Source organism: Pygoscelis adeliae, unplaced genomic scaffold (assembly GCF_000699105.1).
Source record: "Pygoscelis adeliae isolate BGI_AS28 unplaced genomic scaffold, ASM69910v1 Scaffold318, whole genome shotgun sequence".
NCBI lineage: Eukaryota > Metazoa > Chordata > Aves > Sphenisciformes > Spheniscidae > Pygoscelis > Pygoscelis adeliae.
Window position 1 is genome coordinate 2,840 of NW_008825430.1, and position 13,204 is coordinate 16,043.

Here is a 13,204-nt window from a genome sequence, read left to right on the forward strand (position 1 = left end):
AGCAGGGATGGGGGCCTCGTCCCTAAGGGTATGAGGAGAACATCCCCCATGCTGGCACGGTCCATGGGCAATGGGATGCTTTGGGGCGCTCCCGGCTCACTGCTCCCCTTTTCTTCATACCTCCTTGGTGTGGTGGTTGTCTTTCTTCCCCGCCTTCTCCTGCTTCTGCTCCGGCACCTTGCTCTGCTGCTGGCTTAGCCAGCCGGCCGTGGTGCTCTGCCCATCACTGTGGACCCGCGGCGCCTCGCGGGCGCTTGGCTTGGCCAAGCTGCCCTGGAAGGGAAGCAGAAAGCCACTGCTCAGGGGGTGCTGGCAGAGCCCATCCACCCCATCCTGCTTAGCCCGAGGACTTCACGGGGGGCCCTGGGGTGCGCAGGGAGCAGAGGGGTTCATTTATGCACGTAGGAAGAAATCCCAAGGGCAGCTGGGAGCTCCGGGCTTTCGGCACAGGCCAGGGAAGGGGTTCCCACCGCAGCGCTGGGTGGGAGAGGAGAGGCACCTCCTCCTCCCCATCCTCTCCGGGCCTCTGGGGGCTTTAGGGAGGATGTTATGGCAAGGCCATAAATCAACAATATACATTGGGAGCTAACTAAAAATAAGTCATCCCACTAACACGGTACAAGGTTGTCTGTAAACGTGCCATGGGAACTGCTGGCCCCAGCTTGTCCCGCTGAGCGGGGGAACCAGCAGCGCCCACCACTCCGCTCTTGCATGTGCTCCAAGGAGCCTGAAACATCTCATCCAAAAGCAGAATCAGCCCAAAAGAGGGTATGGGGGAGCAGGAACCTGGCAGGTGGGTTTTGGCACTCACCAGGATGGGGATCCAAGTGGCCAGCTCCTGCCCTTTGGCTTTGGCACGCTGGAGGCTTTGGGTGGTTTGCTGGTAAGCGCGGTGGGAGACGGTGCTAACCAAGGTGCCAATCCGGCCCAGGGTGCTGGGAGTGCTGGGAGCACTGGGAGTGCTGGGCTGCTGCTGGGAGACCTTTACTGCTGACCCACGCGTCTCTTTGGGCTTCTGATCTGAAGGTAGAAGAGCATGGGCAGAAGAACGGTTGGGGGGTTTATGTCCTGGTGGGACAACCCTCGTAGGCAGCCCTGCTCAAAAATCCAGGGGCTTCCTCCTGCCACGTGCAGCCAGCCCTCCCCAGACACCCTCAGAGGGGATTTGGGCATCAGGACTACCTGCTTCTTCATCCTCCTCTGGCAGCAGGTACTCCATCAGCTTCTCCAGCCCTCCCAGGGCCGTGTCGACCCCTGCGGCTGCCATCTGGCTCACCGAGTTCCTCCTCGTGTACCTTGCTGTCGTTTCCACCGTGCTCTTGGTGGCCTCGTAGCCCTCTGCCGCCAGCTCCATGATCTTATCCATGGAGTTGCCAATGGTGCTTCTGGCGCTTTGGAGTGGGGAGGAGATGGTGCCCTTCAGTTCAGACGCGAGCTGCAGGCGGAGAGATGAACAGTCCTGCTGGTGTGCTTGGGGTGGCATGGGACAGCCAGAGGGACCGCGGGGACCCCAGCCATGGCCATGCCAGTAGACAGCCCCAAGAGGGGCATAACAGCTCTCTCCAGCCTGGGTTGGAGTTAGCTGGCAGGGATGGGATGTAGGATGGTGTTGCCCTACATTTGGAGCGCCCCAACCATCCCCTGGACTGCAGGTGCCCCTGGAGGAGTCCTTGCTTGGAGGTGCTGTCCTGTTCCCCCCTTGAGCAGCCCATCACCATCCAGAAACAAGACCAGAGGTGACGTGCTGTGGGCTCTGCAGAGGGGCCGGGGTGTCCCAGACTGTCCTGCCTGTGACTTACCTTGTCGACAGGGTACTGGAGGGCAGGGATCTTCTCCTCCAGGTGGTCCAAGCCCCGGCAAGCCAGGTTGTTAGCCACAGCGACTGCCTTGGGCAAAAGCATGGGGGTGGGTTAGTAAGAAAAGCTCCCGGGCTGCACTAGGGGGTCTCACATGCTAGTGCCAGCGCTGTCCCACCAAGGGTGGCTCTGGTGCCTCCCCCCCGCCATGTCCCCCCGGTGGATGGACTCACACTGAGGCTCCAGCCTGCGCACCACGGGCTCCATGCTCCACATGGCCAAGGCGCCGGCACCCTGCACGCCCCGCTCGTAGACCTCACACACGGAGGCCATGAGCGGGTGGGCCTCCTTGGTGCTGGCATAGGTCCGCTGGAGGCTTTCGCAGGTCGAGCTCACCACCGGCAGCTGCAGGACCCTCTGCAGCACATTCTCCTGCACATGGCAGACAGGCATTGGTTAGCCAACAGCCATTCCCCGAGGAACACCCCATCGCCCACACACCGGTGGCATTTGGTGTGTTGCAGTGACCACAGAGGACCTCAGCTCACGCTGGAGGAGGAGGGCATTTCTCGAACCCCACTGAGGGTCTCCCAGCTATGTTGCGTATGGCACAACCGTGGACAAGCAGGCTGGCTGCTGCCGCTGGAGGAGCAGGGACATCACAGGCAGTGTCGGAGGGGTGATGGTCCCCACCCCCCCCATCTCCTAAGCCCGACAGTCCAGGTGCTCCCTCTGGCTTTCCACCCTGCTCTGCTGCTTCTTCCACCTGACCCAGCCCTTGCTCCTGTCCTTGGACCAGCAAAGTCCATTTTGCCTATGTGGCACCTCTGCCCTGTCTGTCCTGTCACCACCGTGACAAGTAAGGGATGTGGACCTCAAAAAGGAGAAGGGGAGAGAAGCGGGTCTGTCCTTGATGGCACAAAGGGCTTTGGTAGAAGCCATTGAAGAAGAGGGCACCAGAGCTCTCCGAGGCAGCAAGGCACTGTGTCCCCACACCCTGCTAGCATGGGCGATGTGGAATGCCAGTACAAACCAGCACAGCCGACACCTGTGTGTGCTGCCAGTGCCAGATGCACGGCTGGAGGTAGGTCCCTCAAAGCTGGGTGTGCAGGATAAACCTGCAGCTCCAACCCTCCGCTCCTGCTCTCGCCTGGCGCCCACTTGGCGAGGTGAGACAACCGAGCGAGATGCTGCAGCCCCCAGGGAGGAACGGGGCAAACGTTGGCTTGTCATAGCAGCCATGAGGCAAGTGCTCTTTGGGTTGCACAGGACAGAGCAGAAGAAAAAGCTGAGCTTTCCCCTGATCACCGGTGGTGAGAGGCTGAGTTTGGCTTTCACGTCCCACTTGTGACCGCAACTGGACCATGAATCGGCACGTTTGATAAAAACTATATTGTTTTGTGCTGTATTTTGTGCTCATTTTGGCTTGACGTGGAGCCAGGCCTCTCACAAATCCCACAGTTCAGCAATCCTGGGGGCTCTAGCTGTTCAGAGCAGCGCTGCATCCATAGCAGCATGACGGCTGGAAGTTTGGGGTCCACAGCGGGGACACAGGTGAAGGACAGGCACTGCCGGCAGGTATCACCAAGGGCCTGCATCGCCCAGGGTTAACTTCCTTGACTCTGAACTATTTAATTTCAAGTATGCAAAAGATTTTATCCTTTCCCTTTGATGATGCTCTATATTATTGCAGGTAAAGATCCATATAAAGATAACAGGGGGACACGTGGGACAGCGTCAGATGTGACTCAAACGCAGAGCTGGTTCGAGCACCTGGACTGTCGGGCTTAGGAGATGGGGGGGGGGGGGACCATCACCCCTCCGACACTGCCTGTGGTGTACCTGGTGCCCTTGGCACACCTCTGCCCTCCTCTCTCTCCCTCTTCCTGCACCCACCTTGGCACTTCCATTCTGCAGAGTCTGATTCTTCTTCGCCGTCATTGCGACGCATCCACCTGTAAAGCAAAGTTGGGAGCCGCAGACCCTGCTGAGAAGGCAGGGCTGGGCTCGGGCTCCCTTCACTCACTCCTGCACCCCCCAAGCACAGCGGGGCCGGGAGCTGGGCTGAGACATGCACCTCCCGTGGGTGCAATGGATGCGGCATTGCCTAACACTTGACTTTTTAGCACTTAAGCTGTAAAACCAATGATTCCACACAGCCCTCCCCGGCTAGTGTGTCCTAACACCCAAAGATGCAAAAAATGAGTTGAGAGGCATCTAGTTTGGAGGAGCTACGATACAAGGCAGGATAAAGGGCATTGGCAGAGCTGTAAAGCAAACTCAGAGCAACCAGGATACTAATAGATGTGCACGGGGGCCAGACTGGGAGATGCAGGCTGAGAGATGTAGGCTGAGAAGGCGTAAGAAGGCAGGAGAGGAGCAGAGAGAGGAGCTGTGGGTAGGGATGCAGCGATCCGCCCAGCCGTGGCCAGCATCCCCCTCCCACACATCTGCCCCGCAGCTCTGCGGCTCACGATGCCAGCACTCGTCCCTTCAGAGCCCCAGCTCAATGCGGGGGGGGCAAAAGCACCGCAAAACACCCGTCTCCGATGCTCCCGGCTGGGTGACACCCGAAAGCCCACCTCCAGCTCCCACCCCCGGCACAGACCCCTTTTTCTCAGCAGCAGATGAAATTCAGGAGATTTAGGGAGTGCGGGTGATCCCTGCTCTCACCCCCCACGCTGGTCCCGCTGAAGCTGTCCCCCGAGCGCCCGGTGGGAACAGGCTACTCACCGAGGGGCAGCCCGTCCCCGGCAGAGCAGGAGCAGAGGGTGGTGGCTGCGCCGTCCCTTCGCCTGGGTCCTCTGAGAGCGATGCACGGCGCCCTGGCCACTACCACCACGAGGCCCCACCTCCCAGTTGCACGGGTTTGGGAGCTGGCGAGTTGTGGTGGAAACTGGCCAAAGAGCTCCCTGAAGCCGCCGTAATTTGGAACAGATGACGGCAGAAAACCCCCTTCGTCGTCTTCCCTGCAGAGCCCAGAAGCTGCGGCACAGCTGGGATGCACCGGGGTTTAACGCCACTCCACCAAGAGAAGATGAAAAGAAGTCACCCTTGGACTCACCACCTCAAAAGCAACAGATCATGAGCAGCCAGGGAGAAGGTGAAGACTCAGGCAGGGTTTGTTACGGACAATGGCGGGATGATGAGTGCGGAAGAGATTAAAACCCTCCTGTATTTCTGTAGCCCCTGTTACCCCCGTGGTGGACCAGGATCCTATCCTGTTGGGAAACGCAACACAGACCAAGAGCATAATTTCTCCCCAGGAGAGTTTACTAAGCACAAGGAGCAGAAGGCAGACATGGGGGACACATCCCGCACAAAACAATCTAGTTTGGCCAGGTCTGCAATTTCTAAAAGAATTCACCGAGGATTTTGGCGAGGAGGCTTTTAGCTGAGGGTCAGGGCAGACATTGCATTAGGAAAACTCTGGGCATTTGGAGTAGACAGAAATGGAGGAAAAAATCAGGTTGGAAGTGATCTCTGGAAGTTACCTCATTCAACTCTCGCTCAAAGCAGGGCTACCCTCAAAGCTAGATCAGGCTGCTCAAGGTCTCATCCAGTCAAGTCTCAAAAATCTCCACGGATAAGATTCCCATCTCTCTGGGGCCCAGCTCCAGTGCAAACCACACTCACGATAAACCATTTTTTCCTTATGTCCAACTGGAATTTCCTCTGTTGCAATTTCTGCCTGCCACCTCTTACCCTTGTTCTCTGCACCTCTGAGCGGAGTTTGTGCTCTAGTCTGCGCTGCTACGGCATGTGCTCCGTGCCCCTCAATGTCTCACCCTCCTAATGATCCTCTGCTAGACTCTCTCCAGATCATCAAGATCTCTCCTGTGCTGGTGGGGCCAAAACAGGACACGGTTCCCCAAATGTAGCCTCGCAAGTACTGCATGGAGAGGAACAGCTGCTCCCCTTGACCCACCAGTGATGCTCTCATGATGCTCTCATGATGCTCTCCTGCTCTTTTGCGGCCAGCCTGCCTTGCCGTGTGGGAGGCACCCTGCCAACTCACAGCATAATTAACAAATCCGTTTGCGGTATTGATCGAAAAGAAAGAAGGCACCACCTGCATGAAGCTGCGATGGGTTTTGGTTATTGACTACGGAGACCAAGGACAAGCCACACTGAAGAGACGAGGACAGCATGGTGGAAAGAAGACAAATACCAGAGGACAAAGCAATAACCCAAGGGGATCAGTGCGGATGGGAGATCCAGGCAGCCTGCTGACACAAGGCTGCTGCGTGTCCTGGACCACCCGGCGCAAGGCAGGGAGACCCTGGGCGTGCAGCTGCCCAGCATCCCCGTGCAGGACACGAAGGTGCGTGCCCAATGCGCCTGCATGGCTCCCTGCTCCTGGCTGCGCTGCTCGTACTTGGGGGTGGGAGACTTCCCAGGGACGTGGGAAAGCCACGCACGGGAGAAAAATACCCCCTTTCTTCCCAAAGAGCCTGGAGTTCGCTTCCAGCCCCGGGGCTCTGCAAGGCTTGCAGGCCTGCCTTGCTAGCCGGGTGCAGAGGCATGTGAATGTCCTGGTCTGCCTCCAGCTCGGCGGCGTGGCCAGTCGCTGCTCTCCAGCCAGCGGGACAAAGGGCAGCAGCCTGCTCCAAAGTTTGCTTTCATGGCACCGAGACATTTTCCAGCCCCGCTGGCCTTGCTAAAAGTGCAGGGGGCATGCCAACCCTCTCTGCCTTGGCTGGAGCTGGGATCAACAGACAACACGGTCTTTGCCCTACTAATGCCTTCGCTCATCCCCTCCCCTTCCTCTGGGGCAAAGGCTGTGCCAGCCCCGGGGCTCTGCAGTGCAAAGGTACCACCGCCTCCACCCCACACCAGAAATACTTTCTGTGTTTCTGCAGGCAGCATGTAGAGCTCACCGGATCAGCTGGGTGCAGGCAAGCAGAGTTTTACACCCTTGTCTCCGCAGTCTGCTCCATAGCCACTAGTATACGACGGTGAGGGGACGAGCCAGACCCCCAAAGACCTGCAAGGCATCTGTACTGTTAGGTCTGGGAGGGGGCTGGAGAGGTAACTCATTTATTTCCATGCCCTATAGCAGGATCAGGACCCCCTAAAGAACTGCTGGCAGATGTCTGTCCAGTTTCTTTTTAAGGACTGCCTTGCCGGGCAATCCATTTAGTCTTTTATTTTGCTTACAGTTCAAAAAAAGTCACCTGTGTGACTTAATTCTCCTTTGCTGCAATATAAAGGTATTACCTCCCGGATGGATTTAGAGACCAATTTGTTGCCTTCCTCTTATCAGTCCACCTTTTAGGCACTTGAAGACTTCTCACACCCTCGCCCAGTCACCTTTCCTCTACAGAACCGGTTCATTTGGTCCCTCCCTGGAGATGTTGGTTTTCAGACCTTTGATCGTTCTTGCCGCCCACCTGGGAATCCCAAATGGCTCACGCATTTTCTTGAAATGTCACGCCGAGCACGGTATTAACATTAGGAAGGCCTTGTCTGTAAGCAGAATAGAAGATTACTTTGCACATCTCACGCAGAGCACTCTCCTGTTAACCGTTTCCATTACGAAATGTGTACGAGACCAGTAGTTCAGAAGGAAACTTGCTAAAACATTGCGAAATGCAACGCTTTATGCATTGTTCAGCGACATTTTGGAGCTTCCACGTTCGCAAAGCCCTTCCTGCAGGGGATAGGAACTAACAGTAAGCCCGGTTTTAATGGTTATCCCGGCTCCATCCCTCCCCATCTCAGCTGGAGATGTTACCCTCACTCCCTGCCCTGAGCAGGCGTTTGTTGTTAATCAGCTGCAGCGATTTGCCCTACGACACTAAGACCCATCCAAACGAAAGGTTGTTTACAAGATACTAAAATGCAGGCGCACCCGTTCCTTTCACCGTAGCTGTGCCTACGCGGGGCAGAAGGCTCCAGCTCTCTCCGCTGGTACTCAAGGGCAACTGACGGCAACTCTCAAAATGTCATTTTGCTTCAGGGCGTGTCATACGCAGTTTTACCAGGTACTCACATATTTACGTCTTCACGTTTTTGCAGCTGAAATGGGGATTGTCAACGGGTCTGACGAATCTGGCTGCCACCTTGCTACTGTGAAAGGACAGCTCTATAACCCAAGAGCAAATATAGGCAATGTCTCTTTAACATCATCCTTCGTAAAATTCAGAGACGGGGGGGGGAGGATTCCTCCTTCAGCATCTCTTTTCCCCACCCTCTAAGTCACACACAGACACGGTGTCGCACTCATCTCAGTTTATTGCTTGTGTTCAAACAGCTGTCCTTATTCCAGCTGCTGTATTAGAAACAGATACAAAAAAAAGGCACTGAAAGGATTTTCTCCATTTGATTGTCCTTCTGTGGCTTCAGTCATATCACGTTAAGGTACATCAAATTGCTAGCCTCCAGCTGGGGAGCAGAAGGCAAGTATTAGTGCTTAACTTCCAGTAAAGAGAGTTACTCCTGTATGCTCCAACCCACGTCATGTAGAATGGGACAGGTAAGGCTGAGACAGGCTGAAAATTCACTGCCCCATCTCCCAGGTTAAGTCTGTACTTGCTAATCCACACCAGTCCCTACAGGAGGAACATCAAGGCCTGGCTCACGGCTTTTGCATGGTGTTTGCCCGGCACGGGGGAAAAAACCACCCTTCTGCCTTGGCAGGGCACGGGGAGGTGTAGCTGGCTAGGGGCCACATCAGTATGTTAATGCATTTCCCTTTACCTACAAACTGCAAGTTCGCAAACCAGTGAAAGAAGTATTTTGTACCTGAGAGCTCCCCTGCGAGGAATCAAAAACGCATTTTTTTGCGAGAAGATGAAATTCTGTAGACAAAGGGTGGCCAAACCTCCGCTGCCAGATCATCAAGACTCCTCCTCCTTCCTTACAGTTGCTGCTACACACAGGGATAATGACCAAATCTGACCAAGGGGGGGTGGGCCCCACAATGCCGGGAGCTCAAAGGCAAATGGAGTAAAGAAACAAAAAATTTCCATTGTTAAAAAGGAGAGGAAGCCCTTGAAGACAACATATCCCATGTGTAATGCTCCATTATGGTCTGAACTGCCAGTACGCTCTACTTTTAATGGTATTCATTTCCATATTAAAAAGAAGAGCTGCTGCAGGCCACATTTGGTCTTCGAGAACACTTAATTACCCTGCCCAGCAACTTCTTTTTTCAAACACTTCACTGGCAGGCTAACACTTCAGATTCAAACTGGAAGTAATTCCAAGCCTGACCACAATGACTTAAGGTAAACTGGGGCACTGCCTTACCATGCCTACTCAATTCCACAGCCTTCTCCTTTTAATAAAGGAGACCAGCGCCTTTTAATTTTCAGACGGCATCAGAAATAATAAGAGAGTACCTTGGTCCAGGGTAGAGTAGTCTCTGCTCACATCTCCTGACAGATTAAACAAGGAGCCCTTGCACCAGAAAGCAGCAGAACACACAGGCCTAACTCTGCTGAAGAAAAATGATAATTTTATCTCCTATATAATGAGCAAATTTTTTCTCAGATGGTGTCAGAACTGGTACCCTGCGAAGTCAGGAGCAGCAAAGACCGCATGCCATGTAACTGTTAGACAGCTGGACACAGCATTTCTCCTTTAACCTAGATTACCCTGCCAGGCAATCATTCCCAGCAAGGTAAATGATGAGCAATAAGGCAGGTGCAAACGTAAGGCGTTTTCAAATGGTAGAACCCATTCAACCAGCGAGGGAACGCACACGAAATCTTGTGGTCATGAAAGGGAAGGATAGGGAGGACCAGACAGGGACTTCTAAACCATGAATGCCCAAATCCAGTAATAAGCTTTTCTTCTCACAGGGAATTCTGATATTATCACGACCAACTCCATTCCCCTCCCGCTGGGAGCTTACGCAAATAGAAACACACCCTCGCAGTTTTTCTGACTCAACAAGCTCCGAGCCAGGCTTCTCTCCTTAACTGCTGGTTCCAAAGCTCCTTATTATAATGGAATTTTTCATGTAAAATTAAAACAGCAAAACAAGCTCCTTATCACAATATGATTAAAGGGAAATTGTTGCACTTGGAATCTCAGGGGTTTGGGAGTTAAGGTGCGTGCGTAATGGGAAATTTGGTGCTATTGAGTGGTTCCAGATTCACAGCTTTGGAAACCCAGTTCCCTACAAGTCACAGCATCATCAGCACTCAGACAAGCTTCTCCCACATGCTGTCCTTCACCAAAACCCTCAGCCACGGCCTGCTGGAGAAGTCAGACTCGGTGGCCAATGGTCCTTGGCTCACATTATTGCAGGAAAAGAAGAAAGTGCTGATTTCCTGGGCCACGAGTTGGCAGTCACTAGACCACAGATCCAGCGTCACCAGTGCACGTTACACAGAGATCATGGGAAGGCCAGGTCATACCACTCTTCAGTTACCATCACGCTGCATTCAAACCACTGCCTCAGATAACAGGATCCGTCAACCCAAACCCATCAGAACACTCGTACTTGACTTCAGGCCATTTTAACCGCAGGTCCTAACTTGCCTGAGCCCACTATAGAAAATCTCACTGTAGGAACCTTTGATTGGTGAATTCCAGCTTTCCAGTGTAAACACGATTAGTTAGGAGTCATATACCTATTACAGTTGTCTATGCAGCTATTTCACAACCCTGTATTAAAATATAGGAACATCAGCATTTCGTTATCTAGCAGCCATGTTCCAAGTCCCGTTTCTGTCTATGAAATACTACTCTGCCTTCTCCCATCTTCACTCCATCAGGGAGTGTGTATTGGCACCAAACTCACCTGCAAAAACACAGGGAAGGAAAAAGGGTAGAATTCACTTATTCAGAGGACAAAGTTAGTCTTGAGGTTACTGTGAGACATGTTCATTTTGAAGGTGCCCTATGGAGGATAAAAACCTATCAGAGGATCAAGGCTGTTGGCTCGCTGCACACTATGCAGCTCCTTTTATGTCACTGTTTCAGCTTCAGATGTGGGCTTGCTAATGTGAGGATCCCCACCAGGGAGGAGAGGATGCCACAGAAACCAATCACCCCTGGGTTGGTCTTGTAGATCCCTAGCGTATCCAAAGGGCCTGAGAGATCACAGAGATTCTTCACCAAGTCCAGCAGCAAAGGAGGATGTCTTTTCAGTATTTGAAACAGCAGGAGGAGAAAACCGTGCAAACCGTCACATTTCACACAGTTTAGATCCTGGTTGTGTTTGTCCCAGAAGGATTTCTCCTTTGTCTTTTCTTCCTGTACAGCTTGTTCCAGCCTCCAGGAGATCTCATACCAGTCCCTGGCCAGATTCATCAGGAGCGAAAAGTAGTAACACTTGGTAGCCCAATTCCGCCACTTCGGCTTATCGACGTCAGGTTGGAGCCCAACGCTCTTCAACCACAGGACCGCATCGCAGACGAAGTAGAGGGCACGGGTCAGGTTGGAGGCTGTGAGGCAGAAGCGAGGAACCACATCTGGCAGCTGTGTAGTCCTCCTGGCTGCTACCAAGGCGTGCACCATGTTGCCCAGTCTGAACACTGCAAGAAACCCCATGAAGGTTAGCGTGGCCTGGCCTTTACCGCAGAGACACAGCCCTACGCAGGACAACTCGGCATGTCACTGTCCTCGTGTACTTTTAAAAAACTTAGCGGGCTTTGGGCATTTGTATGCTTAAACATTTTCTTCTCACAGCGTGAGATGCTAGTCTTAGCACGGAAAGGGGTGTAAACATCTCCGTTCTGTCCTGCACCAGCCCAGGACCTACGCACGAATTTTGTCAATAGCCAGGACTTGCAGCCTTCTCCTGCCGCTCTGTTCTCAGCGCCTGGGTGCCCTCTGGGCCAATATCACCCACGGCTCTGAACGAGTCGGCGTCAGCAAAAAAGTGCCACAAAGAGAGCCTCCCATTTCAGCTGTACGCTGCACCGGATTTCACCTAACTCTGTGGTCAGGAGATGTCACCGCACTAACCCTGTCGCAACCACGAGCTGCATCTGTCCTAAGCTTCTGCGAAAGCTGGTCGCTCATGTGCCAAGCACGCCGAGACCCAAGTCCCTCCTCAGCCATGAATTTGTCAGCGGTACACGTAGTTCCCTGCAAACAGGAACAGCGTATTCCATTTCAAGCTATAATATATGGCAAGCCTGATTTCATCCGCTGCACAGTTTAGGTTTCACCCCGTGAATATTAACACAATATTATGCAAAATACTTTTCATAACCCGCTGCACTGTCACCGTGACAGATGTTGGCAGCACCCGAGCTTAGTGGAACTGCAAGAGTCCTGAATTTAGGCCTGACGTCTATCAGAGATTTGTTTAGCAGAAGCAAGAGAATTACGGCTATGCTGATAAACCAGCTGGCCTCTCTGCTAGAAATTACCATACTCTGGAGCTAACTGGAATAATAAAACAAATCCATGGTAACACATTAAATGAGAAATATTTGCCTCGTATATTGGAGTTGTTCCAGGGTCGAACAATTGATAAGTAGGTGTAGGACCAACCTGAAAGCCAGCAATACAACCACAGCAACAGCGTAACCGTAACGGATGCAACTGTGACACGGAATGAAGCGATGCATATGAGAAAAGTACGGAAGGGTAGATGATTTAGTAGAGTATAAATGCTAAAGAAAATTAGTATGTGAAGCAGGATATAAAAAGCCGTATTGAAGGATGGTCCTTCAGAGGTGGTTTTATTGGGGTGATGATCTTTAACGTTAGGCCATCTCAACCCATTAGCTGGAAGGACTAACGAGGGCGCAGTAAGCCAGCCTTGCATCATAACTCAATGGTCTGTCCTGGAATGGAGATGACAACTTGGTCTCTGCAGCAACAGCTGACTGTTAACTTATTTCCCTAGTTCTCCCAGCGATAATTCAGACTGCCTAATCGGAGAGGAGGCCGAGGAAGTACAAAATGTCTGTTTGGCCCTACCTAGCCCGTCAAGCCAAGGCAGGGATAAGGTCTATCGACAACTTTGTGAATGTACTAAGAGGTTTTGTGGCTCAAGGTAAGTTAACCACAGAAAAAGCAAGGCCGGGAGCTGTTTTGCTGGAAGGAGCAAGTGAAGAAGGACTTATCCCTCTAGACACCAGGTACTTACTTTTCCGGCCCGAGCTCATGCTAGATTCCAACTGCTTGAGTTTCATTGCCAGCTTCTCTTTATCAGCCTTATGCTCTATTAAATAGCTAAGCAACATGCATGTGTACTGAGTGGCTCTGGAATGGAAAAAAGGAGGAAAATGGTACACAGGTGAAACACGGACAATTCACAGGAACGGCGGCAAGCGGGGCAGCCTTTGTTTCCGAGCTTAAGGTCACCCCTCTGGCAGCCTCGCGGTGCCAGGGCGAGTTATACCCAGGGGAGGGGGCACAGGCGCAGGTGGGGCGGCTGAGGACAGGCAAAGCGGTGAGCAGCAAGGGATCGGTACGGCAGGAGGGGGGCCGGTGCC

At 53.1% G+C, this 13,204-nt stretch overlaps 2 protein-coding genes across 2 annotated transcripts in view; both read right to left on the minus strand.

Annotated features, from left to right (window-relative positions):
• Positions 1 to 3,746, minus strand: part of PLIN1 (perilipin 1) — a gene marked incomplete at its 3' end in the record, with an annotated part of 5,264 nt that extends 1,518 nt beyond the window's left edge. The window contains 6 exon segments of the mRNA XM_009330886.1: positions 65 to 273; positions 812 to 1,020; positions 1,183 to 1,435; positions 1,800 to 1,882; positions 2,030 to 2,228; positions 3,693 to 3,746. Of these exon segments, the coding sequence (XP_009329161.1) occupies positions 65 to 273; positions 812 to 1,020; positions 1,183 to 1,435; positions 1,800 to 1,882; positions 2,030 to 2,228; positions 3,693 to 3,737 (998 nt within the window).
• A 4,659-nt stretch (positions 3,747 to 8,405) lies between these two features.
• Positions 8,406 to 13,204, minus strand: part of PEX11A (peroxisomal biogenesis factor 11 alpha) — a 6,053-nt gene continuing 1,254 nt past the window's right edge. The window contains exons 2-3 of the mRNA XM_009330887.1: positions 12,856 to 12,971; positions 8,406 to 11,287 (exon numbers count right to left, since the gene is read on the minus strand). Coding sequence (XP_009329162.1) covers positions 10,722 to 11,287; positions 12,856 to 12,971 — 682 coding nt within the window. The 3' untranslated portion in view covers positions 8,406 to 10,721. The remainder of the gene's footprint in view (positions 11,288 to 12,855; positions 12,972 to 13,204) is intronic.